General features: G+C 58.5%; 1 protein-coding gene across 1 annotated transcript; it reads left to right on the top strand.

Annotated features, from left to right (window-relative positions):
* On the top strand, positions 1 to 25,747 carry LOC121342176 (diacylglycerol kinase beta-like). The gene is made up of 25 exons (XM_041416389.1): positions 1 to 117; positions 5,145 to 5,407; positions 7,490 to 7,566; positions 8,490 to 8,655; positions 9,363 to 9,602; positions 10,704 to 10,874; positions 11,598 to 11,647; positions 12,217 to 12,291; positions 12,394 to 12,513; positions 13,463 to 13,580; positions 13,854 to 13,942; positions 14,290 to 14,406; positions 14,510 to 14,608; positions 14,780 to 14,893; positions 14,975 to 15,048; positions 15,161 to 15,235; positions 15,323 to 15,408; positions 15,623 to 15,712; positions 16,025 to 16,185; positions 17,282 to 17,346; positions 18,191 to 18,281; positions 20,808 to 21,009; positions 22,091 to 22,211; positions 22,297 to 22,357; positions 22,974 to 25,747. Exons 2-25 carry the CDS (start codon positions 5,341 to 5,343, stop codon positions 23,070 to 23,072), a joined length of 2,628 nt encoding a protein of 875 aa, XP_041272323.1. The 5' UTR covers positions 1 to 117; positions 5,145 to 5,340; the 3' UTR covers positions 23,073 to 25,747.
* Positions 25,748 to 25,773: the final 26 nt, after the last annotated feature.

Below are 25,773 nucleotides of genomic sequence, written 5' to 3'. Positions count from 1 at the left end.
CACCGCCAGCCCCGGAACCCCGGGCTGAGCAGCGCTGCCGGCACCGCCAGCCACGGAGCCGCCGCCGCCGGAGCGCCCCGGCCGGTCCCGCCGATGGCACCGCGCTGCCGCCGCCAAGTAAGGGGACAGCGGCGGGGGGACGCGGGGCTGGGCGGGGGAGTTGGCGACGCCTGCGGGCTCACCCCTTTCAGTGAGGGTAACCCCCCGATCCGCTCGGGATCCCCACCCCACGCGGGAGCGGCTCGGCAGCGCACGTCGATCTCCGTCTGCTGCCCTCGGAGTCCGCCACCCTCCCCCGGGCCAGCCCGGAGCCCTTCCCCAGCGGTTTCGGGAGCGGTGCCGGCGCTGGAGGAGTGGGGAAGTGCTGGGGTTGGGGATCGGGGCTCCCCCGTGTGTAGCTCCGCTCCTGAGGAAGCTTCCCGAGGGGTGGAGAGAGGGCAGCGTACCCTGGTCCGCAGGGTGAGGAGGATGGCAACCAGCCCCTAAAGCAGCCCGGGGGGCACACCGCCCTACACCACCCTATACCACCCTACACCACCCTACACCACCCTACACCACCTTCACTGGTGTCCCAGCGTGTGTTGGTTCCCAGCCTGGCTATAAAACCACCCGTCCTTTGGCTGGGCAGAAGAACAGCCCAATCCAGCTGTTCCTGTGTGTTGCCAGGCTGGAAAAGCTCGTTGGTGTCTTTCTTGTTAGGTAAAAATTGCCGGGGCCGTTGGCTTTGGAAGGCTTTGGCAGGGCTGAGGCGGTGCTGGTGTGGCTGGCCCGTGGAAGGGGCTGGATGTGACTTGTTCTGCAGGTTGTGTTGGGGGATGAAAGGGGAGAATGCCTTTCAAAGGTACCAGGAAGCAGCACTGTCCTGCACAAGGTGTGGTTGTAACACACAGGACTCGTGGCCATAGGATTCCTGCAGGGACAGAGAACCAGGGATTCCGTGTGACAGGTTTGTAGATGTCCTGAAGTCCTGGGCTTATATGTGCAAGGTGATGGAGGTGGGATCCTGGGGTGTATCCCAGTCCTTAGGCTGCAGGCCCAGCATTTGCTGCCCTGTCTGGAGTGGGGAAGGGCTTTTCCATGAGACAAGGTCTGGTTTTACTGGGACCTGCAGGGGTGATGGCAAAGGGAAGGGCCTTGCTCCAAAGGCATCCAAACTCAGATCCAGTCTGCTCTGAACTCAGCCAGCAAAATTATTCTCTAAAAATCCAACAGTAGTAAGACAGGAAGTTGTTGGTGTCTCTGGGGTATGAGCTGTCCTGGCCCTGGCTGTTCCAAGGGAGGCTGTGCTGGGTCCCCGCTGTCACAAGGTTGAGCCAAGCTCTCCCAGCACCCAGCTGGGAGTTGGTACAGCCACAGCCCAGCCCTGGGGCTGGAGAGCTGGCTACAGCCACCCGCCTCTCCCTGTGTCACTGAGGGGGAGAGCACGGATGCTGTGAGCACCCCTGCCAGCACCTTGTATCACCCTGCTGCCACGAGGGTGCTCGGCCACAGAGCAAAGCTGCTGTGGGGTACCTGGACAGCGTGCCTTGCTCTGTGTGGGTGATGGTCAGAGGGTCAGGGGAATGTGTAGACAGCAACAGGTTTGGAGAATGGAAAAAGCCAATCCCGAGTGTCCTCCTGGGCTGGCAAAATGCAGGAAAGCGCCTTCTCCTGTCGCTGCAGAAAATAGTTTGAGCGTGACTTGGTTGGGGTTTGTTTGCTGCAGTGGGACAGGAGGGATTTATACTCCACCCACCGCCTCAGGGGCCTCTCCCCATCTAACACAAAAATAGGCTGATCTTTCCAAAAGATGGTGGGGGAGGCCTGGAAAATGCCATTCCTGCAGGGACCTGCCATGCTTCTGCCCCGGGAGATGTGGCACGTGACTGTGGCTTCTGCAGGCCCGGGCAGGGAGCAGGGACGAGCCCGGCACTGCTGCCAGGGAGCCACAGCCTCTGCACGTGTGTGTGTGTGCCCAGCAGCAGCGTTGCCTCCTCGTGCCACCTCCTGCAGCTCAAGGAGCCGATGGTTTTCCTTCCCGAAGGGTGTCTGGAGCAGAAATCTCCTGCAGGGCAGGTGCTGCAGCCCCATGCGCACGTTGCTGTGAAGCTGATCGGAGGCTGGAGGCTCTGCCAGCACCTGGAAGCTGCCAGCCCATTGTCTGTGGTTCTGTGCCCCAGCGTGGGCAGAGCTGGTCCCCATCAGTAGCTGTGGCCCTGAGGGACCAGGTGGGTGGCAGTGGAACAAGGTCTCCCAGTGCCACGGTGACCCCAGAGCACTGTGCTGTGGCATGAGGAGCTGGCTCCTCCATGCACACAGCACCGGGCAGCCAGCGCCTGGGGACTGGTGGAGAGGCTCCAGACAGGGATGTGTGCCTGGGAAAACAGCTCCTCTGCCATCCCATTGCTGCTTCTGGGATTCCCCATCCCTGAACACCAGAGCTGCCCACGGACAGCCCTTTGTTAGGGGCATGGGCCTGTTCCACTGCCTGTGGCTCGGTCCTGCCGCATGTTCAGGCTCCGCTTCCCCTTGGGGGCTGGCCCATGGCTAACTCCAGCCTGGCATTTCCCTCGTTGATGTATTTCAGGCCCTACATGGCTGCGCCCTGGCTCCCACGGAGCTGCGCCCATCGATGCTCCCAGCAGCACCTCTTCCATCACTGCAGCTGGCAGGAGTTCCACGCAGCTCTCCAAGAGCTCCAGCGCTGCTTGCTCCCCCAGGAAGCTCTGGGAGGCCCCAAGGTCCCCCCCGTCCGTCCTGCCCTGCCCTGAGTGACGCCAGGCCGGTGCCCACGGAGCAGGGAGGGGGAGAGGAGAGGGGCCGTGCCCGGTGAGCGCCTCCAGGCAGGGTAATCCGGTGTTATTTGTAACACTAGTAGGGAGCTATTTTTAGAGAGAGGCAAATTTGATTTAATAGAACATAATTTGCCGCTGACAATTCAGAGGGCGGCCAAACGAGGAGCAGCTGGATTCCTGAGGAGGCTTTTTCCTGCCCTTCCTGAAATCCGAGGCTGACGTGCCAGGAGTGGCATTTGTTATTCCAGCAATTGCTGGGGGAAAGCCCCTTGGGATGGCCCAATTAGCTGTGCTTTGCTTTCCTTCTGGAGCTTTGTGCTACCCCCTCACTCGCCATTAAAAGAAGCCAGGGATATTTTTGCTGCCCTCAGTGCCCCCAAACTCCTCCAGGGAGCTGGAGCCAGCCAGCTCCCCCCCTTTGCCTTTTCTTCTAGCTAGTTCTGCACTCTCAGCCTCTCCTTGGATAACTTTAGGATAAAAAAGAGGCTCTGATCAAATCAAACAGCTTGTGTGCCAGGAAGCATGAAGTCTGTGTGTATCCCTGGGCATTTCTTACAGACTGAGCTTTTCCGGACCAGCCTTGGAAGTACTTTGGGACAACCCCCTCATCCAGGATAGGAGCAAACACCACGTTCTTTCTTGTGCTTTCAGCAAGATGAAGATCCCCGCAAAACCAAAGCCACTGTGGGAAGACATTGGGTTGTTCTTCCCTAGCCACAGCACTGCTGTGTCCAGCCTGTCCCCGGCTGGTGGCACCGAGCTGGGATAGTCACAGGCTGGAGGGAAGTTGTCATGGGGCTGCAGGGCCCCAGTGAGGGTGGGAAGGTGAGATTTTCCCCAGGACTGTATGTTATCCCACCAGGAATGCCCCGGGGCAGAGCAGCGAGGGCCCTGCTCCCTGTCCTGGGACAGCCCTTGCTGAGCCTCTGGGCAGGAGCAGCATCTGCTGGGGTCCCCAAGCCCCACAGCTCTCCAGGCAGCCTCAGAGGCAGCAGCCAAGAAATCCCAGGCCATGGAGGGGAGGAAGAAGAGCCCAGTGACTTTGTCCTCCTGGGAGGAAAGGACTGAACAGCACTAAGGAGGGCTGTGCCATTGAACTCTAGCCAGGGTTTGGTGGGCTCCTCTCTGTGTGCAGGCACTCCTTGCAGCTGGAAAACCCTTTGGCAGCCATCCAGGCAGATGCTCAGCCCTGTGCTGTTTCCTCAGCAGTCACCATGCTCCCCACAGCCCCAAGGAGGGTTTGCTCCTTCCTCTGCCAACACCAGGCTTTGCCCCTGGGACCATCTCTAGCCCTGGAGCGTTTTCAGCAGCTGAATGTAGAGCCAGAATAGCATTAGTACAGAAATGTGGGTAAAATCCTGAGGATGGGGGGTTAAGTGACTGCTCCTGGTGCACCCCCATATGTGAATGTCCCTGGGGACTCTGTGTGGGGTTGGTGTGGCACGTGGGACCTGAGGGCTCCCCAAAATTACTTGTTCCTCTTAATCAAAGGCGTTTTTCTGTGAATGGAAAGGTGCAGCCAGCTGGGGGATCTGGGTGCTCCCCAAGCACCATCCCAAGTCCTGTGATCTTTCCCAGCTCATCCTTTCTCTGCTTTCTCCACTCCGTCAGCTTAGGCTGGTGGAAACTGGGAGCCAACATTTAGCAGGAAACAGCTCTAAAATGGAGATCAAACTCCTTGGAGAGCAACCACCTCCTCCAAATGCTGCCCGTTGCCTGATGACCAGTTTGGTTAAATGAAAAAGACTAAAAAAATTGTGAAGCCTGTAAATGGGTGGGCTGGAGAGGGCCCTTTAGTCAGGGTTTTTCTGTGGCACAGGGTTTTCCCTTGCATCCGGTTTTGACTATAGATTTTCATTTACAGTGATTCTCTGCAAGTAAACACCAGCTTCAAAGGTGCAGGAGTACACTGGAGGTTTCTACTCTCTTGTATTCCCTGCCTCCAGTTTTTGCATCTTCTTTATATATTCCTGCCCTTCCTTCTGCTCCCCTTGCTGGGCTCCCGTGGGAAATTCTGGGGGTGACAAGTTCCTTTCTCTGCCCAAGGTATTTGCTTGATCTCTGTCAGCCACATCCTCTGGTCAGTGCGAGTTGTGGCTGGCACAAGGCTGGCTCTGTGGCAGAGGAGCTTCCCCAGGGCCACCTAGCCCTGAGAATGCTCACCAGTGAGGTGCCCTGTGCTCCTCCTCACTGCAGCCCACAGGCTCTGCTCCCTGGGGTTCAGATCCCCCACATCTGCAGGGGGGCAAAGCACCCTGGCACCCCATTTCCAAGCTCACACACCCGCTGCTGAGGGTGACTGTCCCCAGGGACAGCAGGACCCTGTCTCTGCCTCCTGCTGACCCCCTCCTCTCTCTCTGTCCCCTCCAGGCAGAAAGGTACTGAGCAGGTGCCCCGAAGCTCTGGGCTGGTTCCCCACAGGCTCAGCAGAACGATGCCAGCAGTGCCAGAGCCGCCTGTGCCCCTCGCCGTGCCCATGTGACCGAGCTCTGCCTGGGACCTGTGGCACTGAGGCTGGCACAAAAGCAGTGGCTGGTGGCCCCTGCCGTGTCCCTGCTGCCCAAAGATGAGTGATGGCATGTGGATCTCGCTCAGCCCCACCGAGTTTGCCCAGCTCCAGCAGTACACGGACTGTGAGTACCCCGGGACGAGGAGAGCGGGTTGGATGAGCTCAAAAGTCCTGTTGGTCTGTGCTGGACTGGTGTCCTACCTTTCCTTAGTGTCCTCCTGGAAAACTAGGTGATTCCTTAAGATTTTGGGAAAGCCCCTGAGCCCTCAGCCTGGCTGGTTGGGGTCCCTGTGCCTGCCTGGCCGGGAGGATTGAGCGGAGCTTTGGGGGCCGCACACGTGAGCTGGGCTCAGTCCGTCTGAAGGCGGCCGGCTCCCACGTTCCTCAGCAGAGTGAAATGCCAACCAGGAAAGCAGACTGGCTCTTCCCAAACACACAGAGCTGCTCCACAGCGTGCTTTGGGCTGCCAGCCCTCTGCGGTAATTTTCCTTAGTGCTTTTGCAGAGCAGCGCTCTGCTGCGGCTCCTGCCGAGGAAAGGAGATTTGCAGCAGCACCAAAGGGGTCCTGGAGCTGGGAGAAGCTGGGAACAGAGCCTGGGCGAAGCCCAGAGGTCCAAAACCAGGTCTTTGAGGTCCTGCCTGCCAGAGAGCTGGAGTGTGGGCGTGCTTTTTGCAGCAGTGGATGGAGAAGCGGTGCAGCTCGTGAAGGTGCTGAGAGCAGAGCAGGGTAGAGCAGGAAAACCACAGGGTGGAGGGAGAAGGGGTGTAAAATCACAAGGGTGCTGCTTTGCAGAATTGGCATGGCCCTGGGGTGAGCAGGCTGGATGGGAGAATGACTGAGAGGCAGAGGGGACACGGTGAGCCCTGTGAGGCTGTCCTTGGGGACGCTGTACATCAAAAGGTGAGGCTGGGGACAGGTTCCTCGTGGTCCCCAGTGGGGCCGTGCTCCTGCCCACCAGCCAGACACTCAGGGCTGCAGGCAGAGGTGTGTGTGCTCTGTCCCTCTCTGCATCTCATTCTGCCTCTCTGGAGGATGATGGGCTTTGCTTTCCTGAACCCCAGAGCATGAAACACCATCTGTAACGCTGGACTCAGAACACTGAGGGCATCTTAGTTTCACTAACCCAAGTGTGGCCAGCAAGGCTGCAGCTGCCTTCTCCCCTGCAGGATGGCTCAGCACTGGGCTGGAGAATGAGATTTGGGGGTCCTCTGGGGAGGGCCAGGATCCCTCTCCTTGAGTGCCCCAGACTTCCCAGACAGCTGTGGTCCAGTGCCAGGTTCTGTTCCCAGCAGAGGGCTGGGGGGATCACAGCCAGCACAGCCCCCACGTGGAGAGAGGATTTCCCAGTAATTAACAAGGCTGGTGTGGCTGGGAACCTTTTAATTGCACATGCCCAGGGAGGTGTGTGAAGGTGAGGGCTGAATGTTCACTCACCTTGATCTTTTTTTCTGCTTTTCCCTTTTTTTCCCTGTCTTGAAATGATGAATGTCCCTCCAGACACTCCAGCCTTAAGGACACTCAGCCAGGGTGTCTTTACTACTTGTGTGGAAGTTTGCATGGACAAATCCAGTGACAGGACAAGAAGGAATGGCCACAAGCTACACTAGGGGAGGTTCAGATTGGATATTCAGGAAAATTTCTTCCCCAAAAGGGTAGTCAAGCACTGCACCAGGCTGTCCAGGGCAGTGGTGAAGCCACCATCCCTGGAGGTATTTAAAAGCCATGGAGATGTGGGACATTTCTATCTTAGTGCTGCTTAATGGTTGGACTTGATGATCTTAGAGGGCTTTTCCAACCTAAATGATTCTGTGATTCTATGAATGCAGTTCTATTTCTCCCTCCTGGAGATAGCAATGGGCAGCCCAAGGCAGCCTCTGGGCAGGGACATGCAGGGTGTGCTCAGCACACCAGAGCAGCTGGGACTGCAGTGTGATCACGCCTTCCTTGCTTTGTCCTGGGTCTGTGTTTATTTTCATACTGGTAGGAGGAAGTTCTCTGTGTATGTAAAGCTCCCAGGCCAGCTTTCCATATCTGCCCTGCCCTCTGAAGGTGGAAGGGGAAGCAGGGCATGGCTGCCCTCTTCTAGGCACGGAAGGATCCAGAAATTGTACACGCAGCAGATAAACCCCTCTGCAGCGCCCTGCTGGTGGATGACAGGGGCAGCCCAGCGGGGCCGTGCTCAGCAAGGTGCCTTTGTCTCCCCAGACTCCACCAAGAAGCTGAAGGATGTTCTGGAGGAGTTCAATGGGGACGGCGTCCTCTCGAGGTACAACCCCGAACAGGTACGGCCCTGTGCCCGCCGCTGTCCCCCGTGCTGCTGGCAGCTCCCAGCCCCTGCAGCTCCCCAAGCCCAGCTCCCCCAGCTGGGAGCAGCCAGGAGGAGGCAGGGCTGCCTGCTGGCCCCCAGCTCTCCCCGTGGGTTTGCACCCAGGACTTGATTCCCCGGCCATGCCCAGACTGTGCCCGCTGCATGGCCATCCCACCCCACCCTGCTTTTTGGGTGGCATTGCCTTGCCAGGCTGAATCTGGGAGGGTTTTGCTCTCCCCCTAAAAGCAAATGACTTGGCCAGCATGGGGATGGGACAGCTCTGTGCCCTCTTGCTCTCCTCTAAAGAAGGCTGGGATTCTTTTTTCCAAGTGGTGCTTTCAGAGGAACCTGTTGGTGTGCCAGCAGGACAGAGCTGTAATCACTGGAATCAAGGCAAAATGAGAAAAATCAGTGGGCTGAACATGCAAGGGAGGGGCACAAAGGTACCTTGTTATTCCAGGGCACCACAGGACCCCCACTCCAGCTGGGGCCACAAAAGCCATTGAGGAGTCATCGTCCTCACACAATGGCAGTGCCCAGCAGGGGAGGAGGGGACACAGAGTCCTCAGGAGGAGGATAGTCCCCATGGGGCTGGGGCTGGGCTGGAAAGTTCCACTGCTCTGCCCTTCCCTGCCACTCCCCCAGCTCCTGCCCTGGCTGCTGTCCCTGCTCACCTGGCTCAGCCACGCTGGCACTGGGCATTTCTGGCCCTGCTGCCTCTGGGTCCCTTCAGGTTACTCCAACCACTGGATTTGGGAAAGCAGCAGTTTTGGGGAGGGCTCTGCAGCTGATGTGCCCAGTGAGGGGGCCCCAGGGCATGCAGCCCCACTGGCAGCTCTGCACCCTCGTGGTGACCTGGGGCACCTCCATCCTCCTCCTCCTCTGTCTGCTCCCCAGCCCATCGACTACGAGGGCTTCTGCCTCTTCATGAAGACCTACCTGGAGGCTGATGTGCCTGAGGAGCTTTGCCAGCACCTCTTCACTTCCTTCAAGCGTAAGATCTGCCAAGCCTCCCCCGAGAGCCAGCAACAGAGCCCTGGAGTGTCACAGCCCAGCACCCTGGGTGAGCCAGCCCTGCCACCCAGCTGGGCTCTGGGGCACCTCAGCACGCTGGGCTTGCTCCCACACTGCCCACAGGAATGAAGGCTGGGGGGTGGCACCTGAAGGGGTGGCACCTGAAGGGGTGGCATATAGACACCCCATCTGTGGGATGGGTTGCCAAGGCCCTGTGCAGCTCCAGGGAGGGATTTCTCCAGGATGCAATGGCACTGCCCTTTCCTCTGCACATTCAGAGCCCAAGTCACTCTGGCAGCATCTCTGTGCAGGCTGAGGTGGCCTGTGCCTCTGTCACAGGTACTGGTGCAAGCAGCCACCCTGCACTCAGCTGCACCCAGAGCAGGCTGTGTGTGCCAGGCACCCAACTCTGCCTCCCCAGCCCTTCCTGGCTGGATTCGTGGCTTGTGGAGACATCTGCTGAAAGGACTATAAATTGCAAAGGGAAAGGGAAAACGTCCCCCAGCTCTGGCTGGTGATGGAGGAGCACATCCTCCGTGCTCTGAGCACTGTGCTGTCCATCAGCCAGGGATGTGAGCGCTGCTGGGGGCTGCTGGGCCTCCTGTGGTGCCCCTCAGAGAGCCCTGGGGCTGGGATGCCAGGGCAGAGAGGCATGGGGCTAGCAGAAAGAACCCAGGGCAAGCAGCCAGCACCAGTTCCTGGAGCAAGGGGCACGGACACCCTGGTGTCACTGCCCTTGGGCGTGTCTGCTTGCAGGGATCAATGGGAAAACCCTTCGAAGTGCTCTGGGACGACACACTCCCGAGCCCAAGGGCTGCCACAGCAACACAGCTGAGCCACAGCCAGCATCCCTCACCCTGGCATCGATCCCCAATGCCTCCCCCAGCTGGTCCAGATCATCCTCCCAGAAATCCACCACTGGCACCACCTCTGCTCACAACTCCTCGGGCTCCTCCAAGATCTCCTCCGTGTCTCTGCTCAGCCCTCAGTCACCAGGTGAGCTTGGCTGGAGCTCCACAGGGGGACTGGGGCAGTGACAAGCCATCCCCAGTTTCTGCTCAAGTGCCCAGCGTGGTGGCAGTGACCTCCCAAACTCAGTTCCTGGCATCTTGACACCTTTGCTGCAAACTTGAGCTACAGATCCCATCCCACAGAGCCCCCATCAGTCGATGTCTTAATTACCTGGCAGCATCTTGTAGGGAGGGGAAATGGGGCAGTGGGTCACAGCTGCCCCAGCCCCTGCCAGCCCCCGAGGAAGGGCCCCTCTGCCAGGAGCATCCCTCCTGCCATTGGCACGGGCATCAGTGAGCGTGGGCTGTCCTGGCACCCTGGCAAGCTGCCCTGCTGCTCACTGAGCTTCCTCCTCTGGTGGATGCTTGTTCCCACCAGGACATGTTTCCTTGGGCTCCAGCTGCCATCCTGCCCACAGCTGCAGTGATGGAGGTGTGGCACTCTACTGTATTTGTGAGGACCCCCGTGGCAGGGAGGAATGATGAATCTGACTCCATGTTCTCAGAAGGCTAATTTATTATTTTATGGTCTATATTATATTAAAGAATACTATACTAAAGAATACAGAAAGGATACTTACAGAAGGCTAAAAAGATAATAATGCAAACTCGTGGCTCTCTCCAGAGCCCTGACACAGCCTGGCCCTGACTGGCCAAAGAGTGAAAACAACTCACAGCAGAATCCAATGGAACAATCACCTGTGGGTAAACAATCTCAAACACATTCCACATGAGCACAACACAGGAGAAGCAAATGAGATAAGAATTGTTTTCCTTTTTCTCTGAGGCTTCTCAGCTTCCCAGGAGAAATATCCTGGGTGTAGGGATTTTTCAGAGAATGTGAGTGCCACAGGAGTCTGCATCCCAAGGACTGAGTGGCACTGCCCAGCCCTGAGCCTGTGATGGCACCCAGCCCCAAGTGCCCTTTAAATGCCCATTCCTGTGTCCCCTCTGTGTCCAGCCCTGGCCCTGTGGTGTCACTCAGTCCCACGCTGAATGGGTCCCTGCCACAGAGTCCCCACGTCCCACCTGGTGACAATTCCTGGTCCAGTGTCATCCCTGTGTGTGGCTCTCTCCCTGCCCACAGGCACGAGGAGCGTGGAGAAGAGGTTGCCCTTCAGCCTGAGGAAAGGCTCCAGCTCCCTGAAAGCCACCCCTCCTCCTCCTCCCAGCCCCGTGGCCCAGGTGGTGCACCTCAAGGACATTGTCTGCTACCTGTCCCTGCTGGAGAGGGGACGAGCAGAAGACAAGCTGGAGTGTGAGTGTCATCCTGGGCTCCGCTGTGGGGAGGGGGACCAGTGGCTCAGGTGTCACCTGCAGGGGGGTCTGGCTGCTCCTGTCCACTTGGGAAAACCCTTCTGCATCCCCTTCTGCTCCTGCCTGGGTCTTTACTACTTGTGTGGAAGTTTGCATGGACAAATCCAGTGACAGGACAAGAAGGAATGGCCACAAGCTACACTAGGGGAGGTTCAGATTGGATATTCAGGAAAATTTCTTCCCCAAAAGGGTAGTCAAGCACTGCACCAGGCTGTCCAGGGCAGTGGTGAAGCCACCATCCCTGAAGGTATTTAAAAGCCATGGAGATGTGGGACATTTCTATCTTAGTGCTGCTTAATGGTTGGACTTGATGATCTTAGAGGGCTTTTTCAACCTAAATTATTCTGTGATTCTATGAATGCAGTTCTATTTCTCCCTCCTGGAGATAGCAATGGGCAGCCCAAGGCAGCCTCTGGGATGAGTGGCCCTGCCAGGGGGTGCCAGCAGCCCCCTGCACTGGGCAGGGACATGCAGGGTGTGCTCAGCACAGTGTCTGCCCGAGGGCCTTGATACTGCACAGCCCTGGGTCACATCTCAGCCTGGCTGAGCCAGCACACTGCTGCTCCCACCCTGAAGCTCCAGCAGCCTGGAACAGGGATCTGGGGCAGCCCTGGGTGCCCTGGGGCTGGGCTCTAATTATCAGCAGCTTCTCTCCTCCCTGCAGTTATGTTTCGCCTCTACGACACTGATGGAAACGGCCTCCTGGACAGCTCGGTGAGCCTTCCCTTGGGACAGAGAGCAGGGCAGCTCAGGGGGCTGGAAACCTGTCCACTGCCCTGCTGAGGGGCTCCACAGAGGGGCAGGGATATGGGAAGGGAGGAGGAAAGCAGCAGCTGGACTGCAGAGCTGGGGAATCACACGGCAGCTCTGCTGCATCCAGCAGGAGCTAGGAAAAAATCCACCCACCAAGAATTGTAGCACTACATCAGGTCATGGTATTTCAGGGAAGAAAAAAGTCATGCACAGCTCCTTCTCCTATGATGTTTTCTCTTTGTTCTTTAGATATTGCCCATGAAACCTACTGCAAATAAAATCTGGTTTATCAGAATAGTTCTCCTCTAGGAAAACCCATTACAGATTTTCTTGCAGGTTTTCAGGGCAGAAGGACCCAAAGAAAGAAGGAGCACCCATTGAGGACTGGGGTGTTGCTGCCCCTCCTGTGTGGGTGGGACTGGGGTGGCCTTGGGCATATGGGAATGCAGACCTTGGGGTCTGGGGCTGGCTGCTCTGCTCATGCCTGGAGCCATCCCTAACCCTGGGCCCTGCCTTGTGTGTGTGCTTAGGAGCTGGATCGTATCATCAACCAGATGGTGCACGTGGCTGAGTACCTGGAGTGGGACTCCACCGAGCTGAAACCTGTGAGTGCTGGGGCTGGGGGCAACAGGGGCAGCTGCAGAGGCTCTCAGCCAGAGCCCTGGGTGGCATCACTGTCACACACCACGTTTTGTGCCCTCCTGCAGATCTTGAAGGCTATGATGGAGGAGATCGATTACAACCACGATGGGACGGTGACGCTGGAGGAGTGGATCCGGGGTGGCATGACCACCATCCCCTTGCTGGTCCTGCTGGGGATGGAGACTGTGAGTGTCCCTGAGGACACCTGGTCCAGCCCACCCACGCACTCATACAGCACCACACAGCCCCACGCTGGCCCCCAGCCCCTGCTGACACCCCCACCCTGCCCCCTTCACTCCCCAAATCTTTCCAAGTTCATTTTTGAGCTGCTGTGCCCAAGCAGGCTGGGCTTGCTCCTTGCTATTGCAGTGCTCTCCAGTTGGATGAACATTTAATCAAAACCTAAGATGAGTAGGTCACAGTCACAGCTGCCCCTTGCCCCAGCCCCTGAGGAAGGGCCTCTGCTAGGAGCATCCCTCCTGCATTTTAGATACCTAAAATGGCATCTCCTCGTGTAGAGTGAGGCTTAAAGAGCAAAGATGGGGTTGTTGGCACCCCCTTTATTTCTCTGTCTTGTTTTTCCATCCTTTTGGTCTTCATTTCTTTCAAGTGCATCCCTGGCCATCAGGTAATAATTTGCAGGGAAAGATGGTTTTGCTCATGGTGCCCATGATTGCCCTGGAGAGGTGGGGTGGGGGGATAGACTTTCTGACAGAAAAAAATCAAGAAAACAGAGAATTTTCACTGGCTCCTGCAAAGCACTCATGCCTGGCCTCAGATGAAGAGGTTTGTGCTTTTGTCACCCCATGGTGGCAGTGGTGGCTTAGCCCCAAATGTGAAATCACCTTCCTGTCAGCTGCAGGAAGGTGACAGGATCTTCCCTGTGGCTGGGCTGTGCCAAGGGTCCGTGGGAGCTGGAGCTGGACGTGCCCAGGGGGATGCAGTGGCAGGGATGCTCTGGGGAGCTCCAGGAGAGAAGGGGAATAGGGGGAGCCCATGATCCTGCCAGGAGCAAACTCCCAGATGCACCATGGGGGTTTTAGAGGAGGAAAAGTTGATTAAAATGATGGGCTGAGGGTGCTGGGACTCTGCAGCAGGGGAGTGACCTCCACCCTCCACTCTCTTGCCCTGCAGAACGTGAAGGATGACGGGCAGCATGCCTGGAGGCTGAAGCACTTCAAGAAGCCTGCCTACTGCAACTTCTGCCGCACCATGCTGCTGGGCGTGCGCAAGCAGGGCCTCTGCTGCTCCTGTGAGTCCTGCACCCTTGCCAGAACGCTGCACTCCCACACTGCTGGCTCCTGCCACATCCACTGGTCCCTCTTAGGGCTGAGCCCCGTGGGTGCTGCAGGCTGGGTGGGGAGGGGGCAGCTGCCATGCTGGGGGGTGATGCTGACCCCTTTCTTGGTGGCACTTGGGGTAGTTGTGCCCTGGTGGTGTTGGGGTAACAGCTGGACTGAGAGGTGTTCCAGGGCTTTTCAAACCTAAGTGATTCTGTGGCTCTGTGATTTTTGTCTCTCGCCAGTCTGCAAGTACACGGTCCACGAGAGGTGTGTGTCCAAAGACATTGCTTCCTGCATCAGCACCTACGTTAAATCCAAGAAAAACACAACTGTGAGTAGGCAGCTGCTGCATTTCTGAGCCACTGGGTGTCCTGGCCCCTTGGTCTCCTGCTCTGCTTCCCCATGGCTTCTTCCCCTGGGTTTTGGCCCTCACATCCTGGGCAGCAGCTCATGGGCACTCCCAGCATCCAGAGCCTTGCAGGATGCACCCCATCCCCAGTCCCCAGGCATCCACACGACCCCCAGCTCCAAGATTTGCCGTGGCTCTGCAGAGGGGCAGGATTGGATCAGCAGCATCCCTGCAGGACAAGCTTCCAAAATCCTGACGGACACCCTTAGCAGGAGGGAGGGGCCTGTGGGTCAGTGGGTGCTGTGCCACCGTGTCCCCGTGCCTTGCAGGTGATGCAACACACCTGGATCGAGGGCAACTCACCTGCCAAGTGTGACAGGTGTCACAAGAGCATCAAGTGCTACCAGGGCATCACTGGCCTGCACTGTGTCTGGTGCCAAATCACGGTGAGTACCCAGGGCTGGGGCACTCCCACAGGGCCTGCACGGCCAGCTCTGGGCTCCTGCACAGGTGTCCTCTGCTCCACATCCCTTCCTCCCACCCCTGCAGCTCCACAACAAGTGTGCCTCCCATGTGAAGCCAGAGTGTGATGGGGGCCCTCTGCGGGACCACATCTTGCTCCCATCCTACATCTGCCCAGTTGTCCTGGTAAGTGCCCCCCTTGTCCTGGTAAGTGCCCCCCTTGTCCTGGTAAGTGTCCCCCTTGTCCTGGTAAGTGTTCCCCTCCTCGCTGCCAGTGACAGGGCACTGCTGAGGCTGCTCTGGCTGCTGGCACTGCCTCCTGGGCAGTGTGGGCATCCACGCCTCGGTTCCCCAAAGGACAGGCAGTCCCACTGCCGGCGCTCGGAGAGCGACTCCCCTGCCAGCACCAGCCCCGAGGACAGCCAGGGCTTCAAGTTCAACTCCACCACAGTGGATGGGCAAGGGCTGCAGGTAGGTTCCAGGTGCTGCAGGTGAGCTCTGCCACTGAACTGCACAGCTGAGGAATTCACAGCTGCGTTTTGTGCCCCCCAGATCAGCCCCCAGCCCGGGACACACCCGCTCCTCGTGTTTGTGAACCCCAAGAGTGGAGGAAGGCAAGGGGAGAGGTAGGTGGGGATCTGCCTGGGAACAGCTTCCCCCCGGGGCTGGGAGCTGCTGGGCATCACTCCTGGTGTGGGAATCACCTTCCTGGCATCCCTGACGTCTCTCTCTTCCCAGGGTGCTCCGGAAGTTTCACTACCTGCTCAACCCACGCCAAGTGTACAACCTGGACCGGGGCGGGCCCACGCCAGGGTACGGAGCTGCTGCGGGTGATCCTCTGCCCCCTCCCACCGGGCCCTGCTCCCCACGTCACCCCTGGTCTCTCCTGGCTTTCCCCAGGCTGAACTTCTTTCGGGACACCCCAGATTTCCGTGTGCTGGCCTGCGGAGGGGACGGCACGGTGGGCTGGATCCTGGACTGCATAGGTGAGCGAGGCACAGCTGTGTTCCTGCAGAGCATCATCCACCTGCATCCTTGGTGATCTGCCATGGGGAATATGATTCCCCATATTCCCCCAGGGAAAGCGGGGTGGTGATCCTGCCAGCAGCATCGTTCCAGGCTGCTGGCTGAGGAGGGACATGGAGAGGAGCAGGGAATGAGCCTTGACAGCCCCACCCTCTCTTGTCCCTTGAACTGCAGATAAGGCGAACCTGGTGAAGCACCCCCCGGTGGCCGTCCTGCCCCTGGGGACGGGCAATGACCTCGCTCGGTGCCTGCGCTGGGGAGGAGGTGAGCACGGGCCGGCCCTCGGGAACCCTTCAGCACGGCCGTCCCAGGGGAGGCTCCCGGCCTCCTGGGGTGCAGTTCAGAGCTGCATCTAAGCCTGGTACCTCTAACTCCTTCCAAAAAGAGCAGCTGCTGCTTTCTGAACCCTCCGAGGCCGGGTCCTGCCCAAGCTTTTCCATTTGGAGAGCCCTGCCATGAGCCAAAATCTCTGCCACTGCTCAAGGACGTGCCATAGCAGCACCCCCAAGTGCTTGGCACCTGGCTAGGACATGGCTGTGCTCCCCCTCATCCTCCTTTGTCCTCTTTCCCTTGCAGGCTACGAAGGAGGCAACCTGATGAAGGTCCTGAAGGACATAGAGCACAGCACAGAGGTGATGCTGGACCGCTGGCAGATCGACATCATTCCCACTGACAGGGAGGCCAACGGGGATCCCGTCCCATCCACCATCATCAACAACTACTTCTCCATTGGGGTGGTGAGTTCCATGGGGCAGGAGTTGGTTTCTCCTTCCCTGTTCCTCCTTGCTCACTCTCCCAACCTCCCTCCATCTCCTGTTTTTTTGGGGTTTTTTTCTGGTTTTATTGTTATTTGTAAAGGCAGCACCGAGATGCATAAGCAGGCATGGGATCTCTATCTTCCCAGCAGGAATGTTGCAAGAATGAGTGTGAAAGGAGCTTAAACAGGATTCAGGGAAGTGTGGGGTGCCAAAGACAAGGACACCCCACCTGCCAAGACATCAGCAAAGCCTTGCTTTGGTGTTTGAACCCAGGTGCCATAGCAGCACCCCCAAGTGCTTGGCACCTGACTATGACCTGGCTGTGCTCCCTTCATCCTCCTTCATCCTCTTTCCCTTCCAGGCTATGAAGGAGGCAACCTGATGAAGGTCCTATAGGACATAGAGCAGGTTTTCCTGACCTAGGGAGGTTAGGGAGCTTGGGGAGGATGCCAGCCCTGTGCCATGGGGGTCAGTCCTGAGAGCAGGAGTGTTTTGGGGAAAACCCTTCTCTTCCCAGGGGTTTGCAGCATTTTTGTCCTGTTCCAGGGGTGCCACCATGGCAGGGGTCACTCACCTGCAGCACTGCAGAATGCTTCTGGCCTCGCATTGGCTCCTGCTAATGCAGGTGGCATTTGGTGACAGCTCCTGAGCTGGGCTCAAACACCCCCACTCTGCACAGGGCGAGGTTGTGATGAGTTCCAGGAGAGCTGCCTTCCTGCCAGGGGAGCTCTCAGGGTGCAGGGTTTTGGGGTGTCCCCAGAGCCCCACTCCTCCACTGGTTGCCTTTCCTCCCCTCTCATCATCCCCTCCATGCAGAGCCCCTGTGATGAGGGAAGGAGGCCAAGTGCACTAATTATGTCTCCTCTAAGAAGATTTGGGAAGAGCCTGGCTGAGGCTCCCTGCACCACAGTGGGCCATCAGTGTCATCCTCAGTGACACCGTGTCATCGTGCCACAGGGACCAGTGGCAAGCATGAGGAGCTGAGCACCCCTCCCCTGGCCCGTGCCCACAGAAGGCACAAGGTGTGGGCTCTGTTTCTGTTTCTGTGCCTCTGATGTCTCTGTGCCCCCCACAGGACGCCTCCATCGCCCACCGCTTCCACATCATGAGAGAAAAGCACCCTGAGAAATTCAACAGCAGGTGAGGGCTGCCCTGAGAGCTGGGGCTGGGGGGACCCCCTGCCACTGCCGTGCACCTTGCCACAGGGTTTGGTGTTTGGCCAGCCTGAGGGGACAGGCAGGGCAGGCACTGACAGGGTGGGGGTCCAGGCAGGCGTGGTGGGGGTCTGCGATGTTTCTTCGAGTCCCCTGCGGTGTGGCAGGCTGCTCAAACTCAGCCACACACCCAGCTAGGTTCATTCATGCTTTACAATTAGTGTGGAATTCCAGGGCAGGCAGGAGCAGGCCAGGCAGGGAGGGCAGGGCAGGCAGCAGGTTGCAGCTTGTTCCTGCTGTGCTCAGGGTGCACGGAAATGGGGTGGTGGTAGCAGGAGCTGTGGCTGGTGACCCCCATCCCAGGTTTAGTAATACCTGCTAGAAAAATCCCTGAGTGCCCTCAAGTTATTTCCTCTTGGATTACAGCCTCTCCCAGCTCACAGCTCCCCCTCAAAGCCTGGCTCAGCAGCTGATGCAGGGAATGAGCCACGGTCAGGGGCTGCTCAGCAGGGTGCTGAGGCTGCTGAGGTGTGGGACATCCCCTCCAGAGAGTGCCCTGTCTCTTGACAGCACATCTCATGCCTAGGGAGCACCCAGCACCTCCATCCTCCCCCTCTGACAGCCCCCCAGCCCCCAGACACACCCTGGTCCCACCACACAGCTCCCCAGGGCCAGCGTGCCGGTGGTCCCTCTCCACAATGGCTTGTGTCCTCATCCATGGCTCATGTCCCCATCACAGCAGCTCCCTTCAGTCTCTGGCAGCCCCTCCTGCTGCTGGCTGGGGAAGATGCTGCTTCCAAGTGGGATAGTGACATGTCTCTGTGCCCCAGGATGAAGAACAAGCTGTGGTACTTCGAATTCGGGACATCAGAGACCTTTGCAGCCACCTGCAAGAAGCTCCATGACTATGTTGAGGTTGAGGTGGGTTTCCTGGCATGGTCCCTGGCTCTAGCCATGGCACAAAGGCTTTTTGGAGCTATGGATCCCTCAGCTGTTTGAGGAGAGGGTGCCACCACTTTAACCCCTCACTGTGGCAGAAGGACAGGGTGGCTGGCAGGACCCCTTATTCCACTACACAGTGCTTGCTACAAAGCCAGCCAGCTGTGGGCAGAAGAATAATCCTGTATTCCCCACTTCCAGCTGTATTTGAGAGCATGCCTGGAACATTCTCCCTGTAAATTCTGAGCTGCTCCCAGCCCTCATTGGATGACATGGAAACAGCCTTTAATTAGAGCTGGGAGGAGGGCCCGTGGTTGCTAAGAGTGCTGTCACTTCTCTGTGCTGGGGATTTGGGCTGTAAACTTCCGTCTCTCCCTATCTCTGGATAATCCACCCTTTTATAACTTAGGCTGGAGGGTGAGGGGAGAAAATAGCACTTGCAAGAGGTGGTGGGTGCAGGGTGCTGGTGGTGGGCGCAGAGCAGAGCTGGCCCTGCAGATGTGTGGCCACGGGCAGAGGGATTTTGATGCCTGCTTCTGTACAGGGAGTTTCTTCCCTTCCCAAAGCCTGGGGTGTGTAGCTGCACCCTTGGGAACTTGTGGGAAGGGGCAGGACCAGCATCACAACCATCCCACCCCCTTCCCCATCCGTGCTGCGCTGACCCAGGGTGGATAAAAAGTCCGTGTTTGCGGGGTTGAATGCTGCTGGAGATGGGCACGAGGTGCCCCCCTGTTCCTTCTCGGGGTGCTCCCCACTAGGTGTGTGTCCCACGGCCAGGAAAGTGTTAATCCCCCAGCATTTGAAGTTGAAAGCAGCTGCCTGTCCTCCCTCCAGCTCCCAGGCAACTGTCAGCCTCGCAGAGAAATAGCAGTTTTGTTTTGGAAATTGGCACTCGTTCCCCCCTACAACTCCTGGAAATGAATTTGCTTTTTCCCCCAGCTGCAAATTTCTCCTTCCAGCCTCGCTGCCAGCGCCGTCAGCTGCCCCAGCTCAAAGGGCCCATTGTGGCTGCCTGGCAGCAGCGGGAGGGCTCCGCAGGAGGATCCAGAACCGCTCCTGCCCGCGGTCTGGGCAGGCGTGGGCGGCCCTGGGCAGGAGCAGGCTCCTGCAGCATCCCAGCATCCTCACTGCCGGCAGCCAGCTCCCTGCATCCCGTCCCAGCGAGGCTGGGCAGGTGGGAAAGGTGCCTGGGGCTGGGGATGGTGCTCGAGGCTTGGTAGCCGCTGCTCATCGGAGCCTTGAGCGCTCTTCTCTTCCTACAAATCACAGTGTCCTTACCATGTATTGAGAAGGAAGGGATTAACATCCTTTCCAAGCTTTGGAGAGACAGCTCTTCCCTCCCAAACCAGAAGATTCCTGCTTTTTTGCTTTCAGTGTGAGGCTAAAAATAAGATCCTGCAGCACCAGGGGAGGCAGGAAGGATCTGACACACGGAGGTGTGAGCGCCCAGCTCCTCAAACACGGGGCTGGTCTCCTCAGCACGGGCCAGAGGGGTGGGAAAAATAAGCTCTAGACCTTTGTTCAAGGAAAACAAGCAGAACTGGAGCAGCAGAAGGGGCTTATTAGCCCGTTTTGTTCCTCTCAGCACAAGAAGTGAGGGCAGACGTGCCTTTGCATCACCAAAATGCAAGGAAAAAGCTGTGCTGGGATTTGCTGAAGCACAGAGTGGCAGGTAAAGAGCAGATGCCTCAAGGAAAATAGGAATGCTTTATAGAAATTCAAGCTGGATGGAAAAGTGGCTGCTTTCAGCAGAGGTATTTAGGAAGGGGATCCGTGTCTGGGTAGCGTGAGAAGATCTGAAGTTAAGAAATGCATTTCCATGGCTGTTGCTTTCAATTCTGTGGGAAAGCTGCAGGCAATGGATATTTTAACTTTTACAGGGAATTTTCAGCTGAGGCAGTCCTGCTGCATGACAGTGAAGCCTGGGATGCCAGTTCTGTGTGCTGTGCTGTGCTTTGCTCTCCAAAACTTGACATTTTTCCCTCTGACACCTTCCCCTAATTTCCTTCCAGCCTTATTTCTAGTTTCCAAATGGCACTTGAAGACAAACTGGTTTGAGCTACATTTTGGGCAGCCAAACTTTCCAGTCCTTTGGAGTCAGTTTGGACAAGGAGAGGGGGAAGGCAGGTGCTGGAGCTCCTTGGGTGGAAGTTGCTTTAGGGTCAAGGTGGTGTTGCCTCCCATTTTTGGTGACAGCACCGAGTCTAGCCCAGGTTTTGTGTGCTCCTCCAGGAATTTGCTTTTTTGAAACTGCCATTTTGGACCTTTAGTAAAACTCCTATGGAAGCAGAGGGGAGAGCAGCACAAGGAGTGTCAAGGAGTTCACAATAAGGAGAAAGTGAGGGGGGTATTTGCATCTCCAGCCCCAGCCACTCTGGAGCTGCCAGTGTCCCCTGGAGACCATCCAGTGCCACTCTGTGCTAGGAGCCCACACTCTGTGGTGGGGAGAGGAGGGGGCTCCCTGTGGCGGGCACAGCTCCCCCCTGACACCCCCCATGTGCCTGGCAGTGTGATGGGACCCTGCTGGACCTGAGCAACACATCCCTGGAGGGCATTGCTGTGCTCAACATCCCCAGCATGTACGGGGGCTCCAACCTGTGGGGAGAGACCAAGAAGCAGCGTGGGTACAACAGGCTGGGCAAGAAGGTGCCAGAGAAGGTGCCAGGCACGGTGGTCACCGATGCCAAGGAGCTGAAGTTCTGCGTGCAGGGTGAGTGGGGGGCACCAGGGGAGTGTGGGGTCAGCACAGGGGTCCTGGGCAGCCACAACCTCTGGAGCAGCAGCACTGGAGGAGTTGGGATCAGCTCTGTGTCTTTTGGGGTGACCCCGCTGTATGGCAGAGGAAGAGCTGGAACCCAACAGCAGAGCTGGCACCAAGGGCTTTTGTCAGCACCTTGCCAGGCTCCGGCTCAGCGCTGCCAGCCTGGATGTGGGGTTTGGGAGCAGCAGCTGAGCCCAGCTGGCACCTCCCACCCACTGCTGAGGCCACCAGAGCCACCGCCGTGGGCAGGGACAGCCCCGAGTGCTGGCAGGGGGAGCAGCGGGGCAGAAAGCAGCCAGCAAAACACACAAAGTGCTGGGCTTTGCACCCACCACCCCCACAGCTGGGGCTGGGCTGGGAACCAGCCCCCCGGAGCAGCAGTGTCACATCCCTGACTGCCACTGTCCCTGCTGCGTGAGCCGGTGGCAGCAGGGAGTGGGTTCAGGGCAAGCCAGCCCCAAAGGGACTGCAGGGGACAGCAGGGTTGGTGCCCTGGGGACATCCCCACTCGTGGGTGGGTGAGAGGGAATGGGAGGCTCAGAGGATTCCCCAGGGCTGATGGGGTGGATGTGCAAGGGGACCCTGGGGCAGAGAGCTGTGCCATTGTCAGGTGGCCTTGCTGGTGGCCTAGAAGAGCAGGATAAGCTGTGAGAAGAGGCCATACCCTGGGATTTGACCAGATATTCTGCCATGTTTGCTGGCTTCTGGGGAGCTGCAGCACCCCAGGGCACCCAGGCAAGGGATGCCATCACTTCATACACTGCAAACAAACTGTGCAAGGGCTGGTGGGATCTGGGCTGGCACCATGCAGGCCCAGCTGCTGTTTCAGACTTTTCCTCCAAAGATTTTGGCTAGCAGCACTGCCCAGCGCTGGAAACACCCAGTTTGGTGGTCTCAGGACACAGAGGACATCAGGATAAATCCCCTCAGTGCCACCAGCCCTGCTGTGCTGGCCCTGAGGTTTCCAGGGAGGGCAGAAGGAGGGGGACACCTGGGGATGGGGGAGCAGCTCGGTCCCTCTGTCCCGCAGACCTCAGCGATCATCTCCTGGAGGTGGTGGGGCTGGAAGGCGCCATGGAAATGGGGCAGATCTACACGGGGCTGAAGAGTGCGGGGAAGAGACTGGCCCAGTGCTCTTCCGTCGTCATCAGGTATTTGTCCCCTTCACACCGAGTGCCCGAGCAGCGGCGGAACCTGACACCTGTGTCACCGCCTTCCCTTCTTTGTGCCTCGCAGGACGTCCAAGCTGCTGCCCATGCAGGTGGATGGGGAGCCCTGGATGCAGCCCTCCTGCACCGTGAGTGCCCAGGGAGGGGCAGCAGGGGTGGGCATGGGCAGCGGGGGTGGCAGGACAGCAGGCTGGGACAGCCTTGGCTCCTGCTGGCAGAGCCGCTGGGTTTGGAGGGAGGCTGGAGCTGGGTTTGGGGGGAGGCTGGAGCTGGGTTTGGAGACAGGCTGGAGCTGGGTTTGGAGGCTGGAGCTGGGTTTGGGGGGAGGCTGAAGCTGGGTTTGGGGGGAGGCTGGAGCTGGGTTTGGAGAGAGGCTGGAGCTGGGTTTGGAGAGAGGCTGGAGCTGGGTTTGGAGGCTGGAGCTGGGTTTGGAGGGAGGCTGCTGCTCCTGCTGTGTGGCCACAGAGCCCGAGCAGCTGTGACTCCATGCCCTGCACCCATGGCACACCCATTTCTTGCTGGATGGGCACAGCAGCATTCCTCCCTGGGGGAGCTGCAGCAGGGTCCCCTACCATTTCTCCTCTTCCCATCCTGGCACTGCCTGGATGTGATTCCAGAGCTCTTCACCCCGGTGCTGAGCTGCTCCCAGCTTCATGGGGTCACCCCTGAGGGTCCTGGGGCTCGAGGGTGCCTGGGAGGGCTCAGGACCCTCTTACTGAGCTGGGTTTTTCTACCTCATTTTAGGTCAAAATTACACATAAAAGCCAGGTGCCCATGCTGCTGGGCCCCCCCCAGAAGAGCAGCTTCTTTTTCCTGAAGAGGAGGAGCCGAACTCGGGATTAAAGCATCACCCAAGGACCCACAGCCTGGAGCACTCAGCATCCCAGCCACCTGCCTGATGCAGGGTCCCCAAATCCCCATCCTGTGCTGGGGACAGAAACTCCCCCTCCAAGCCCACTGGGGATTATTTATCCTGGGAAGGTCTTGTAGGCTCCTTCCTGACCACAGAAGCATCCTCTCAAGCTGGGATGGAAGAAGGGGGAGAAGGCAGGCTGGCATGCAGTGAGCACATTTGCTGGAGCAGCACCAGGACTGGGATTTTTTTCCCCCCCTTTATTTAAATACCCTCCAGCCAAGCTGCCAGTGAATGTGCTCCTGTGGCAGCACTAAGCTCCACTTATTTATTTATCCTCCTCCTGAAGACCACTTGATGTCTCAGTGCACTGGCTTTGTCCCCCAGTCCTTGCAATGGGAGGAATTATTTATTTCCTTAGCCCAGAGGAGCCATCTCGGCCCCTCACCTCTGTGCTGTGGGGTTTGGGAGAGATGCAGAGAGCCATTGCTGCCAGCCCAGTGAGCCACGAGCTGTGGGACAGGCTGGGGACAGACAGTGCACAGGGACAAGCCTGGGGTGGATGGCAGGAGACTGTGTTTTTACAGGGAAATGGCAAAAAAGGGATTTTGGGGGGAGCGGCCCCAGCTCCGGGCTTTGTGTTCATATTTATGTATTTATTTAGCAAACTTTGGACAAAAAAGGGACTCTGGGGGTCACCTTTTTAGGAGCCCAGGCTGGACACAGACACCACCTCCCTGCTCTGCTGGCTGTCCTCCATGGCACCTCCTTCCATGTGGACTTTCCTCTCTCCTGAAGCCTGCCAGCCTCTCCTGGGGGCTGGAGACCCTGAGGACAAGACATCAGAAGCTCTTCTCACTTGAAGGTGTCCCCAGCACCTTTTAGACATCTCCCAGTGAGCTCTGCCAGGCTGTGCTCTCCCTGTGTGTCAGGTGCTGCCCCTGATGCTCCTGGGCTGCAGGGAGTGGGGCAGGGGGGCTGCACCTCCCTTTCTGTAGGGCCAGGCCTCCCCAGAGCCCTCTCCAAACCCAAAAAGCCTCACAGATGCTGCCTGCACGACTGCTGGGGCCCACTGGCATGCACAGGCAGGCTTTGGTGGCATCACCCATGGATGGACAGATCAGGGGATGCAGTTTCTCTCCAGGATGCACAGGGACCAGAAGACAGATGAATGCACAGAGTTTGTGGTGGTCTGGATGCACTCCCAGAGCCAGGAGCTGCCAAGACTGGCCCATGGGAAGGGCTGCTGGCTGCTTCTGCAGTCACCCAGTGCCTCCAGCAGTGGGCCTGCACGCAGGGCACAGCCACATCCTGAATTCAGCCTGCTCCCAGGCAGCTCCCTCGGGTGCTGGAGCTCCTGTGCTGCTGTGTGTGCCCCGTGGGTGTCACTGCGGGCAGGAAAAATCCTGCTCGTCCCCACTGTGTCCCTGCCACAGGGCTGGCACGAGTCACCCTGTCCTCCCCAGTGCCCCCTCAGTCCCTGCTGACGCTGCAGGTCCCCAGTCAGTGGCATTCTCCTGGCAGAGGGTGCTGCCAGCACTGTTCCAGAGTGGCTGGAGGGGACCTGTTGGTGACCTGTGTGCACAGGCAGGCGTCACTGCAGTGCACAAATCCACCCTCCTCCTCCTCCTCCTTCTCCTGTCCCCCAGGGCAGCTGTTTATGAGTAGCCAGGTGAGAGCAGATGGAGCAAGGCCAAACAAAGCCCAGGTCCCACGCCCCAGCTGCCTCCATCTCCCCAGCCCATTGCCAAGGGCAGCAGTGCCTCACAGCCGGTGCAAAAGCCACCTCAGCCATCTGCAGAGCTCTGCCAGCAGGAGGGTGACAGTCTGTGGGATGGCAGCACACAAGGTCAACAGGTTTGGTTCTATTTCCCTGCCCACTCAGCCTCCAGCCAGGGTTTTATCCCAGAACCTGCATGGAATCAGCTGTGGTTTTCTGCTCCTTGCCCCCGTCACACTTTGCTGGGCTCTGGGCAAAGAGCAGCCCTGGGGTCTCTGCTGTGGTTGGCAGAGCTGGGGGAGCAGGAGGGCACTGTGCCCGTGCCTGCACCCTCGGGCCTGGCAGTGCCAGGGGTGAGCAGCTGAAACCCAGGGGTGAACACCCAGCCACGTCCTGCAGGGCACAGGGAGCCCAGGGCCACCACTCTGGGACGGTGGTACACCAGCAGCACTCTGCCAGGCTCCAACCCAGATGTCCCCTCTGATGGCCAGGGAGATGATCCCAGCCCCAGGGGACCCAGCTCCAGTCTGCTTCCACACTGCCATAGGCTGGGCCTGCCAGCTCCCCACCTCCTTAGTCTGATGGTGCAAAGGTCCCGAGCCCAGGGGGGACCCTCAGGGGCTGGGACTTCATCCCAGCTGTCCCTGGCTCCAGGGAGGAATAAGCCATGCAGCTGAGGGGCACTCGAGGCCTTGATGTTCCCCAGTGCCTCCCAGTTCAACCCAGTTCCCACGTGCGTGGGATGGAACCAAACCCCCAAACAACCCGCTGGGCACTGGTGCCAGTGCTGCACTGGGGGACCCCTGAGAGCTGGGGACCCCGGGGGCTCAGCCAGCGTCCCCTGTGTGTGCGTAGCCGTGGTTGCCTGCATGGAGTGGTGTCCGTAGCGTAGCGCGTGTTGCCGTGTACACCCGGGCTGCTGTGGCCTTGCCTCCAATAAAGATGGTCCTGACCTCCTCAGCTGCTCCTGG

The sequence above is a fragment of the Onychostruthus taczanowskii genome, unplaced genomic scaffold, assembly GCF_017590055.1.
Source record: "Onychostruthus taczanowskii isolate IOZ18803 unplaced genomic scaffold, ASM1759005v1 scaffold51, whole genome shotgun sequence".
NCBI lineage: Eukaryota > Metazoa > Chordata > Aves > Passeriformes > Passeridae > Onychostruthus > Onychostruthus taczanowskii.
The sequence above is the reverse complement of the archived record's forward strand: the minus strand, read 5'-3'. Positions and strand labels throughout refer to the sequence as shown.